General features: G+C 34.0%; 1 protein-coding gene across 1 annotated transcript in view; it reads right to left on the reverse strand.

Moving 5' to 3' along the window:
• Window positions 1-13,156, reverse strand: part of Psmd1 (proteasome 26S subunit, non-ATPase 1) — a 90,614-nt gene that overhangs the window by 58,417 nt on the left and 19,041 nt on the right. The window contains exons 9-16 of the mRNA XM_076866008.1: window positions 12,915-13,043; window positions 11,433-11,521; window positions 10,768-10,846; window positions 10,109-10,282; window positions 8,336-8,447; window positions 7,408-7,604; window positions 6,194-6,289; window positions 5,088-5,152 (exon numbers count right to left, since the gene is read on the reverse strand). Of these exons, the coding sequence (XP_076722123.1) occupies window positions 5,088-5,152; window positions 6,194-6,289; window positions 7,408-7,604; window positions 8,336-8,447; window positions 10,109-10,282; window positions 10,768-10,846; window positions 11,433-11,521; window positions 12,915-13,043 (941 nt within the window). The remainder of the gene's footprint in view (window positions 1-5,087; window positions 5,153-6,193; window positions 6,290-7,407; window positions 7,605-8,335; window positions 8,448-10,108; window positions 10,283-10,767; window positions 10,847-11,432; window positions 11,522-12,914; window positions 13,044-13,156) is intronic.

A 13,156-nucleotide genomic window follows, 5' to 3' on the forward strand; every position in this document is an offset into this window, starting at 1 on the left:
TCTAGTCTTGCCAGAATATTCCACAAAATGAAATACAACTCCAATATCAACTATTTCTGAAAAAAGTACATTATAATTTCAAATTTTTACCACTTTAATACATTCCATCTTACTGGATACCTTATAAAGAAGTCTATAATTTGAAAGCAAATCCCACAATTAAACATCCCTAAGGTAACAAAGAGATTCTATCTCATAATCTTACTTTCAAAGGGAAACAGGTTACAGCTGTCTAGAATAATTTTGAAAAAAAGCTCTCATTCTATTCCGAATTACTGTCAGTTAAAGGAGAGGGGAAAACAAAGGTACAGGAAAAAGACAAAAAGAAAGAAAGAAAAGTTGAAGCATCCAGAATGTAAATATAAAGATACTGAAGCAGGAAAGAACATGGTGAATATATCAAATTTATATAAAACTGTAAATAAAAGGGCTTAGGATGTTACTCAGTGGTAGAACCTAGCATGATTGAACCTAGCATGACTGAACCCAAGGCCCCATGCCTAGAATCCATGGGGCCTTGGGTTCAATCACTAACATGGCAAATTAAAAAAACTGAGAATGGGAATATTGTAAAGATGAATCCTGCATTCAGTGCAAGTGGCTGATTGCTAAAGTTGCTTCAAATTATAAGGGACAAGATGATGCAAAATGTTTATATTTTAAGGAATCTGTGTGGTCTAAAAAAATTTCTGCACCAAGAATCTCTTACTCATCTTGCAAGATCTATTTATATCTCAAAGCATATAAATATATACATTGAGAAATAATTAATTTCAAATTATAACAGACTAAATAATAACAAGGGACTTTCAACATTAATTTTAAGAAATGTCCATTTCAGATTATCAACTTGTTCACCGATATAGCAACTTAATAAGTACATAAAGACCAGTGTTACTTTTGACTTCTTTCTTCATTTTCCTTTCCAATGTTCAGTTAAAATAATTTAGACTTCATTCATTTCCAAATGAGGTTCAGTTAATGCTAAGCACAATATTGTACAAAGAGTTACTATAATAAAAAAAAAAGTGCTGACCAGACTGATAATAATGGGGCCAATCACTTACATATTAGGTGTTCACTTAAGATCATTTATTTTGATAAAAAATACACTCATTTTAACTTAACAAGAACAGGTCTCAGTTTTTTACTTCTATCATAATCATCATGAATGAATAACAATACACAACTACAGAAATAGAGAAAATACTGCAACCCCACGGGACCGTCTTATGAATAAAGGAGACATGAGAATTTTACACAAAGAAAATTTCATCATAGTTTAATGAAAGCATGAATAAAATGTTTACTAAGAGGTTTTCAGTATTGCTAGCCAATAAACATATCCAAAAGAAGTCCAAAAAATATTAAGGTAAAATCCTCAAAACATGGTACAAGGCCAAATGTCTGAAAAGTCATTTTCAAAAGTGATAATGGGGAATAAAAGATAGAACAAAAGAATAAAAGACAAAAAAGATAAAAACCAAAGAAAGTAAATGATGGCACATCAAAAAACATGTAATAGCCTTAGAAGATAGGACAGACAATTCCCAAATGTTGAAGTTAATGAAGAAATTTGAGAATAAAAATGTTCTATCAGAGGAAGCTAGGACTCTGCCTGAAAGGCACAGTGGACAAAACCCAGATCTACTATGAAACTATTCAGAATCTCAGTTCTATCATTAGTCCATGATAATGGAAACTTTAACTATTTGGAATTCAACTTTCTTATGCTTTTTAAAAAAGCAGAATATTTATTAATTTTTAAGTTTCTTCCATCTTTAAAAGTCTTTACTCTTAGGAAAATGGTACTAAACTATAATTTAAAGAACTTGATTTTAGCTCCAGTCCTTAAATTGTTGAATATGTTTACTTTTCTTTTTTTTTTTTTAATTAATTTTTATTGTAGGTTGTTCAAAACATTACATAGTTCTTGATATATCATATTTCACACTTTGATTCAAGTGGGATATGAGCTCCCATTTTTACCCCATATACAGATGCAGAATCACATCAGTACTTTTCTTAATCTTTAAGTTTTAGACAAGATCATCTTTAAATCATTTCCAGTTCCTACTTCTTGAGAGTGAGTTTGGGAATCTAGCAGGGGAATGTAGCTACTCATATACCCTTGACTCATGAATGAAGACCCATTCCATGGGGAAAGCTGTCCTCTTTGACAGCATGCAGCTTTGGGAGGAATGCATAAGGAGCTGTGCGGGAGGAAGGGAACACCCATGTCATCAGCCAGATCAGCCAGATCTACCCTGGTGATCAATGGGGTGACATGTCATAGCTAGAATGTCCTCACATCTCCTAGCCCCTATTTCTTAAAGAACCATATTATGAAAAGATAACTCAGAAAGGTCCCTTCAAAGTAGCACATTAATTAACAATTCATCAGCTGGATCTCACTATCCTAGTACTTAGTAGAAAGTGGCAAAGCCTAAGAACAGCTCATAGGAGACATCTGCTGCCGAAACTGGGAATTCAGTACATGTGTGAGCTCAGGAAATAAAAGAGCAGAAATAAATTTTGATAATTTGAGAGAAGCACTGTTGAGTTAAAAGGGAAAACGGGTTTCATTAAGCCAATCAATTTCTCAAGTACCAAAATACATATAGTAAATCACTAATTATACTGATGTGAAATATAAAAGGCATGCGTGCGACCCGGATTCGATCCTCAGCACCACTTACAAACAAAAGATGTTGAGTCCGCCGAGAACTAAAAAAAATAAATATTAAAATATTCTCTCTCTCTCTTTAAAAAAAACAAAACAAGGGCTGGGATTGTGGCTCAGCGGTAGAGTGCTCACCTACCACGTGCGCGGCCCTGGGTTCGATCCTCAGCACCACATAAAAATAAATAAAGGTATTAAAAAAAAACCAAAAACCGCCATTCTTGATAGCAATGACAAACCATGTTTTTGTTTTTATTTTTCAACTGTGTCTAGACCTAACAAGAATAGGGAAAGGTTGTGATCAAAGCCTGGCTGGTTGGCGTAACAAAGATCGCAGGAAGGAAATAAAACTATTTATCTTCTATCTTTTCTCTTAAGAAAATGATTTTAAAAGATAAAAAAGACTGATCAAAATGCAAAACAAATGAAGAGACTGGCTGCCTTAGGTTTTAAATCCAAAGTTAAATAAATTACTTCCCTGAAATAAAATAGATTTGTAGATGTAATTATGAAATTCTACTAGCAAATGTACCAAAGACCTGTAAGTGGCTAATATTCCAATGTTCAAAAACAGAAAATGAGGAATTCAAGAAATTAAAAGTGTAGAGTCTGTTGTAGATCTTTTTTTAAAAAAAGTATTTATTTTTAGTTATAGGTAGACACAATATCTTTATTTTATTTTTATGTGGTGCTAAGGATCGAACCCATTACCTCATGCATGCTAGGTGAGCACTCTACCTCTGAGCCACAACCCCAGCCCTGTTGTAGATCTTTTAAAAGGAAAAAAAAGCAGAATAGCTTCATATATATATATATATATATATGTTTTGTCAGATATTACAAAAGGCATCAGTGAACATCTGACACTTCCATGAAAAGTGTCACATAAGAAAACCATACCAAACTAGTAGATCTAGGTGAATGTTAACGTTGATAGGGTTCAGTGAATGTTCTCTAGTGTCTCTGAGAATAATAAATAGCACAGCAAAGAGACTAGCAGTCAGTTGAACAATCTCACTGTAAAAAAACTGGTGTAATATAAAGCCTATTAGCATGTTATATGGACCTTTAAATTTTTTTATTTCTTTTTTTTTAGAGAGAGAGAGAGAGAGAGAGAGAGAGAGAGAGAGAGAGAATTTTTTAATATTTATTTATTTATTTTTTTAGTTATTGGCGAACACAGCATCTTTGTTTGTATGTGGTGCTGAGGATCAAAACCGGGCCGCACGCATGCCAGACGGGCGCGCTACCGCTTGAGCCACATCCCCAACCCCTGGACCTTTATTTTTCTCTGTGTTTTTGTTTTGCTTTTTTGGGAGTTTTCTGGGCTTCAAGCATGCTAAACATGCATTTTACCACTGGACTATATTCCCAGTCATGTTTTTGCTCTGTTTTACTTGACATCTTTATCCACAACAGAAAGAAAATATTTTACAGCTTGAAGTAAATGGATAACTACCTATCTGGGATATTATGGAAAGGATCCTGTAACTATCCTGTAATCCCAGTGGATTTTCAAGTATATAAATGTTGAATTACACTACATCTTTACAACAAAGCTTCACACCCAGGGAACCTGGGGAAGAAAGTGTCTTCTAGAGAATAAAAGGATATGAGACACTTGTTTCATCTGACATGTATCTTGGGAACGAATTTTATTGTGCAATTTCTTTTTTAACCTTCTTTCACTGTATTTTAATGTATTTTACTAAAAGAAGAATTGTTATTTGAAATGGGAGCTAAGTAGAAAGTAATGAAATCTACTGGAAGAAGTACTACCACATGTATCACCACCAATACTACCACAGTTACCGCTAAAGTTACCACTATTAACATGTTTAGATAGTCCAACTAGTGCCATACACAGTTCTAAAAGTATTAAGCATATTAATTTAACTGTCAGAAAAAATTACTCTCCATTATGTATTATTATACCCCTTTTACAGATGAAGAAACTGGGGCTCAAAGAAGTTGAGTAACTTTCCAAAATTCAACCCAAGCAGAATGATTTAGAATGTGCCTTCTTAAACATAACCATACTATATTGTCAAGGGTATCTTCATATCTGCAAGCCCAAAGTAATATTTATGAACTGCAAAGTTTTCACATTTTTGAATTTAAGCAAGGCCTTTTATATTTTACTGTCCTTAAATATCTTTAAGAACTTTATAAACTCGCGTAACAGGTAGCATTCCTAGCTGAATTACTAATACACACAAAAATATACTGGAGCTGTTGTTTGGAATTAAATAGTTGAGCAAAATGTTATTAAAAAATGAACAGAATGAATTGCTTTACTTCTTATCAATTAGTTTCTCAAAACCCATGACATTCTTTGTTCTTTTTTAAATGAACAGTAATAAAACAAATGAAATATACAGAATCAGAAATTAGAAATTATTACCTGAATAGAATGAACCCAAGTGATTCCACTGCTGCCCTCCTGACATCGTCATTAACATCGCTTACCTAGGGCAAGAGTTGAAAGATTATATTATACCATGCATTCTATCCTTAGATGAAACTGATGAGTGGGTCACATTGTTTAAGTATAATGTTCCTTCATTAGAATGCTTTCTCTCTATTGTATATATCAAACATCATGTTGTATACTTTAGATATACATGGTAAATAAAATTTTAAAATGATGACACATGTATGTAAAAAGTCTTTCCCTGATGTAGAAAAAAAAAAATCATCTGGAAATTCTATTTCAAGAATTACAAGCCTTTAAAGCCTGGTGAAGTTTGGGATTCAAGGCAACTTCTTAAAACTATTTCAGCTGCATCATACCATTCCTTCAATATTTTTTCCAAAGAAGTATGTCCCAAGTTTAAATTACTCATTAATATTGTAGGATGTGAATCTCTTTGGAAAGAAGGGATTAATTAAAAGTTCTACATCTTTCTGCATGGGAAGGTGACCTTGGGTTTACCTTCTTACACCAGGATGATGACGGAAACCAAGTAAGTTAACACATATGGAATGTAGACTGTGTGACCAGGCAATACTATTTATTCTTGATAAACTACACCTGTATTGAGAAGACTACAGATGATGCCTATTGGAAAAAATGAGCATGGGCTTTCCTGTACAATGTGTCTTTTATAACTGAGCATGTCCCTAAGGGGTACTTGGAAGCTAACTTCATGGGCTACAAAAAGAAATGGTTCCTTGTTGATCATTAGATTCCCTATTTAGGATGACTGCATTTTTACATGATCTTGTTTCTAAACGAGGGTGCCCCTTAAAGTGAGATTTCAGAAATTGCACTCAATTGGCTTTAAAGACTTCTATTCCTACTGGTATTATTCTTCTTTCTCATCTCCTTCTGAAAACCTACATGAACCTAATGTTGGGTTATGGTCTACTGTGTAATGAAAAAGAATTCCAACTTAAAACTTACTACTGGTAGTCATGTGGTATTTGTGCTGCTGTCATCTAAATACATACTATCCACCTGAAAACTTTCCCTTCTGCCCCATTTCTAAGAAAGAACAAAATACTTACAGCAACATGCAGTAGGCGTCGAATAGCTTTGTTGTTACCAGAGCCACAATAAGCCATGGCGACAGTATACATTCCAGACCTTCGAAGAATTGGGTCCTAAGAAAGAATAATTCAACACTAATCGTCAACTTAGCACAATACTATTAGGCATGGTGGCATACCTGTGTTGTCCCAGCTACTTCAGAGGCTGAGGTGGGAGGATCCCTTGAGCAAGAGTTGAAGGCCAGCCTGGGCAACATAGTGGGACCCAATCCCCCAAACCAAAAAAAAAACCAAACTCAAATGAACAAAACAAAACAGGAATTGCTACAGTTAATAGGCATAGAGGCATCCACCAAGTAAACTGGTTTCAGATAAGAAAAATGAACCCAAAGAGAATTGTGGTTATTAGTTTTCCAAATGAATGAGGAAATAAAAGATCTGCCCAACATGTCTATCCCACCCCACACTTTCTAGGAAGTATAAACTTAAGTCAATATTAACACCCACAATCTTGGGATAGTCAATTCCCAATTATCAAACAAACAAAAAAGAAGCTGACTTCTAATTCCTTATTTTAACTTTCACTTTTACCTCACTATGTAATTCCTGGGTACTGAGCACTCAAAGAAATATGGCACTAAGGGCTGGGGTTGTTGCTCAGTGAAAGAGCACTTGCCCTTGCATGTGTGAGGCACTGGGTTCGATTCTCAGCACCACATACAAATAAATAAAAGTCCATCAACTTAAAAAAATAAAAAAGAAATATGGCACCCGCTCAAAGAAACACAGAGTCTGGTGGATGAACAAATTAACAATAATTTTATAAAACAGTGGTTGTTTTTATCAGATTTTTAGAGAACGCTACCATTTATCAGTGACTACCTATCATATACAGCACATTGTAAAAACAGGAAAAACCTTACCACAATAAATAGAGAGTGTCATTGTTTTCTGATGAAAGAATAATGAAGTATCTTACTAAAAATATATGATATCATTCTAAAGATATTTTTCTAAAACAAATCAATTTGTAAATTCCTAAAGAACTTTTTCTAGATTAACTTATCTGAGTTATCACTGTTTTGAAGCCATGGCTAAATTTAAGATCCTCAAATTACTGCATTCAACTTAAATTTTATTAGAACTAATATACCCTGCAAGTTTTATGGGCAAATAAATCCACTGGACGTAATGAGAGAGGGCAAGTGAGAAGAGGATAAACAGGACCTCACCTTATCACGACACAGAGATTCAATGAGAGCATCAGCCTCTTCCATCCTCCCATACATCACTAATGCAATGCCAACTGCAAGACCACGTAGAATCTTCTCATGCTGAGTTTCTTGTGCATATCCAACCATGTCCTCAATAGCCTGGGCATTTTTAGAGCCCAGCATAACCAAACCTAGAGCCAGCCCAGCTGCTTCTCCTAGAGAATAAAGAGTAAAATATTAAAAAGCAAGAGTAGGGGCTGGGGATGTGGCTCAAGAGGTATCGCGCTCGCCTGGCATGCATGTGGCCCGGGTTCGATCCTCAGCACCACATACAAAGAAAGATGTTGTTTCTTCCAATAAATAAATATTAAAATTAAAAAAATAAAATAAAATAAAAAAGTAAAAAATAAAAAAAATAAAAAGCAAGAGTAACGTTTACAAAGTCAATAAAATACATCCAATAGAAAGTTGCACCAATTGCATCAATGATCAAAAACATCCATTAAGCACTATTTTTCAAAACATCTGATAAAAAGAAAAATACTATATGTGAAAATATATTCAAATATTTATAGCTGTTTTCCTTTCGAGCCTTGACAGAATGCACCATCAAATTCTACAATAACTCCAAAGAAGACATATATGGCAATTTATGGCATTTTTCCTATACTGTCACCAAACAACAGAATATCCTCATGATATAAGGATATCAATCTAATAACTTCCTATTTGAAAAAGTTCTACAAGGACACACAGGCTATACCATTTTAGAAAGCCTATGTACCACAAAACATAGCTTAAAGATAAATCTGATAAATGGGGCAAAATCTACTCTCCAAGTAGAGTATCTATTTGATTTTTTAAGAAGCTATGACAAAATGGGGGGAAAAAACCCCACAATTACATTAATTCCAAAGTTTGTTGTCTTTAGAAAACAAATGCTTACCTGTCACAGCATCATCCTGATAAAGGTTTGTTTTTAGTAAATCATACACATCCTGGCGTGCAGTTCCCATGGCAGCCAAGCCAAGACCCAGACTGCCTCCATGTCTAACGATCTAGGGAAAAAATGTTAGCTTCATTGATTTGTAACACTGTACTTAAAACCCAAGCTTTTATACTTAAAATCCAAGCTTTTATTCTAACTCCAGAATCATTTAGGGGACATTAAATATGTAGGAGTTGGCTCAATGAGAATGATCAAAGAATGTGATAATCAGAAGGCCAGTGGTAACCTGAGCAATTTCAGTTTGAATGAATGATGCTTGCTGAAGCAATAGAAGAGTTGGGAAATGAATGGGAGGAAAAAAATGTGAACAGAGAGACCACAACTCTCTTTCAATAAATTTATAGAAGGAGAGGAAAACTGTACAATAACCAAGAGGGAGATGCAAGTGTCAGGGAGAGGTTTTTGGAGGAATAAGTAAGACCTAAGTATGCTTGTGGTCTGAGGGGAAGGAGGCAGGAGGAGGAGCTAGAGAAGATACCTAAAACCATGGTTGTGAATAAAGTGGGAGAAAAGGGGCCAGAGGACAAAAGTTGGTCTTAAAAATTTTTAAAAGGAGACTTTAGTAATCATGTCAATTTTGAATGTACAATATTCTTTTACTGGTGACAGCATGCCAACCATGTCTTGGGAATATATTCCTTGACTACTTAGTCTTGGTAGGGACTGTCATTTAGGAAGCTCCTACCTAAACTTAACAAAAGTATGAGCTCTGATCCAAGCTAGCCCAATAGAATGTCTCTTTTCTGGAATGTTATAATTCAAAGGCAAAAAATGTTTAAAGTTCATTCATACTAACAGTAGGGCCCTGAAGAGATGATTGTGTTAGATCCTGTTACAAAGACCTCCAAAGGTGCCTGACTCTTAACCTTTGTGGGAACTGGTTCATCAGCTTTTCCATTAGTTATACAAGCAACTTCTGACAAACTCCCTGTTTAAGTCAGTCAGAGGAGGTTTCTATAACTTTCTATTGCTATTGAATTTTGATAACCATAAACATTATCTGATACTAGAGGAAGTGAGGTAAAGGCACATCAATGCACACAAAATTTGTAGAGAAGGGGCCTAGGAGCTAAGATAGACCATCCTATTGGCTCCATCTTTTCACTAAAGTGTGAGGATAAGGTGTTCTGGCTTACTTAGCCACTTTCCTGATAGCTTTCTAAAAAGAGCTTTCTTGAACATAAAAGCTAAAGTCTAAAATCTAAAATCCTATTTCAGGATTCTATAAGATAACAATAGGGCTATTTAGTTTTTCCAAAGGAATTACATTAAAAAAATTATCAAAATCAAAACAAGCAAGAATTCTAATTTCTTTGAGAGCATGTGTAATTGGCGGGGGGTGGGGTTAGGTTTCTATAAAATGATAATGTTAAAAAAATGACAATGTTAAGATTCTAAGATCACTTATTCCAAAATGTCTACAAGCGTTAAGAAATTACATGTTTTACAACATACTTTAGTATGGTACTTTGTTTTGCTTTCATATACAGGATTCAAAGGAGTGGAAAGCACAATTTTAACTTACAGAAAATTTAAAAAAGGAAATTACCTTAAGAAACCAAAAAAAAAAAAAAAAAACTTCTGAAAATAGTACTGTTTGGGGTATTCCCCAAACCTATCAAATCTTTATTCACTAAAATGATTTGGCAAATGTAACATTTTCATGAACTCATAAGTAATAGAAATTTAGTTTTCTATTTTAATACTTACATCATTGCTGGCATTCTTTAGCTGATTAAGCAAATAATCAATTATATCACCACCATGATTGGCATGAATGAGACCCAATGCATAGAGACCACCACCTTCCTGATAGGCGGATCCTGGAGAAGTGTCCTTGGGAAGGTATGTTGCCATCAACTGTAATGCTTCCTTCTCATGACCCTGTAAATTTGAGCCATAAAGATATCAGTAAGTTAAAGGGACAGGAAAACAGACACAATATTTTCTGTTCCTGCTGTTCCTCCAGAATCTTCACAACCTGGAGCTCCTTCCCATACAAATTCATCACTCAAATGAGGACAGTCTTTGACTCACTCACAAGTTAGTTAAAAGACATTGTCTATCCTTCAAACTTTTCTTTGTTTTAGAATGTTTTCCCAAATAACATTTTAATTCATGCTTTGCAAAATGGTTTAGACAGCTTCCACAGGAAACGAATTTCTACTTTATTTAATTAATTCTACCTTATTTAAAAAATTTTTAAATAAAATTTAATATCTTATTTAGTTCACCCTTTTCTGTAAGATGACTGATTTGACTTAGCAAAATGAGTGTGTTAGTTAACTATAAGAAGCTTTTATTTTTTCTTAACTTCAGAAAAACTGTTTCTCTTCTGATGCCTATTCACAATGAATAATACATATTACCTTATGAATCACACCCAAACTGGCTGTAGCAGTAAATTTTGCCCAATTAGTGGCTCTGGCCAACCATTCCAAATTATCTCTGTAAGAAAAGAAAACACAGTAATCCTGTTTACAAATGAATTTCACAGAACTTTTTAACACAGGTCAAAAGCATTAAAATTTTACCCCAAGGGCTGGGGATGTGACTCAGTGGCAGAGTGCTTGCCTAGCACCCTAGGATGTGCCAAGTTCTAAGTTCAGTCCCCAGTATCACCAAAAAAAAAAAAAAAAAAAAAAAAAAAAAATTTTTTTTTTTTTTACCTTGAACCATCTCATCATTTTACTTTGTGGATCTCAACTTACTACTGATTCTATTCTAAGTTGTTTTAATATTTTAAGGATTTTTAAAATGCACAACATATAATCCTAATTTTGTTCATTCTATAATGAACAAAACCAAAATCTATTATTTTCAGGTTTTCATATATTTCCTTCAAAACATATCATCAAGCCACCTAATAAAAGGAATTAATTTTACCTTAAAATGAGAAGGCAAATTAAATTTTAAAATATAACAAAAATGTAATTTAAAATTCAGGACTGGTCAATAGAAAAAGCTCTCCACATACATATAATGATGTCAACACTGTCTCTATATTAAAGTAGAAATTGCCAATCATATTCACCTCAGAAACTGGTCGCTGGTTGTCCCGCAGTGCATAAAAGAGTTTGCTATAACAGTTGCTGTGTGACACACAGAATTCCGTACTGCATCCTACAAAAACAAATGCGGATTTTTTTTTATCACTGGCAAAGGCTTTCCTTGTACCCATGCATGCTTTCACACATACTCAGAGGCCCTATTTTGTGGCAAAAACAAAAGTAAACTGAACTGAGATTCAAAATATAAATTTTGGACATTCTTTATAAAAACTAAGTAACTAGTTTATAAAAAGTCAAAGAGTTTTTATTTGCAGTCTTAAGTTAAGGTCAATACCAGATTTTAGGTAGGAATTTAGGTAGTGGAATTTCTATTCTTTGGTTTCTAATATTTTAACTTTCTATTGCTCTTCAGCATTTTGGCTAATGTCTCCAAAATGTAGGAATAACCTATAGTCTATACCTCTGGCAACCACCAAAATAATTTTATTTTTAGTGAGACTATATTACATAAACTAGCTTCAAATGACTATCACAAAGACAAATCATTTGACTCTTTTTTTGCTATTTGGAAAAATAGTTTTAAAGTTTCAAAAAGCACTCTCACATATGCTTTGATCAAACAGCTATTCAGTCCATGAATGAATACAGCTATTAAAAGAAGAATAAATGTCTTTGGGAAGGGACATCAAGTAAAAAGGGAGACAAAGAGAAAGAACTTGTAAGCTATATATCTTTTTATATGAAACTATTTTTGAATCAAATACCAAAAATACATCTTCAAAGAATAATAATTATCAGCAACAATATCTCAGCAAAGGTTGTAACAAGGTTAAGAATCTCTACTCTCAGGGGGTAGTAAATGACTCAGTAGGAAATACAGTTTATGTAGGTATATTAATATCCTGATTGTGGTGTTTGTCTAACTATTACATGTATACATTATAATAAAAAGCATTTGGTTTTTTTGGTACTAAGGAGTGAACCCAGGATGTCACACATACTAGACCAAGCACTGAGCTATATCCCTAGTCATAAGCCACCCCAAACCAGCTCACTTTTTTTGGAGAAAGGGTCTTGCTAAATTGCCTAGGCTGGCCTTGAACTCACAATCCTCCTGCCTCAGCCTCTGGAGTAGCTAGGATTACAGATGTGTACCACACTTAGCAAGATAAGAAGTTTTTAAGAAGGGAAAAAATTTTTTTTTCACTAAACTTCCTAAGAGACTAGCATAAAAATGGCTGCCCAATCATTGCTAATTCCCTTCCCTTTTCCAATAAGTTAAAGTTTCACTCATTGTTTTTTTGTTTTGTTTAGTTTTTGTTCTGGGATTGAACCCAAGGCCTAACTCAAGAATGCTAAGCATGTACTTTCCCACTGAACTACACCCCTGACCCTTCACACTTACAAAAACTCAAGACAGTAATTTCCTTGATCAGGAATAAAATACAAGAAAGTATTCAACAACAAATAAAAGAAAAAACCTTCACCGTGGATAAATTTCCTACCTTTGTGTTTTTTAGAATCATGAGGTCTGTGTTGTTATTTCGTATTAGAAACTGCAGATGTAACTCAATAGCCATTTCACCACTTAAAATTTTAATCATTTTCAAAGTCTGGTCCTTGGGCTCTGGGCTCTTCAAAAACAACAAAAATGCATATTACTAAAATTCATTAAGCAAGCTTTACCTCATCAGCTCTAATACACATATATACACAAATTCATTTTAATGGTAAAATCTAGAAAATG

This window comes from Callospermophilus lateralis, chromosome 9 (assembly GCF_048772815.1).
Source record: "Callospermophilus lateralis isolate mCalLat2 chromosome 9, mCalLat2.hap1, whole genome shotgun sequence".
NCBI lineage: Eukaryota > Metazoa > Chordata > Mammalia > Rodentia > Sciuridae > Callospermophilus > Callospermophilus lateralis.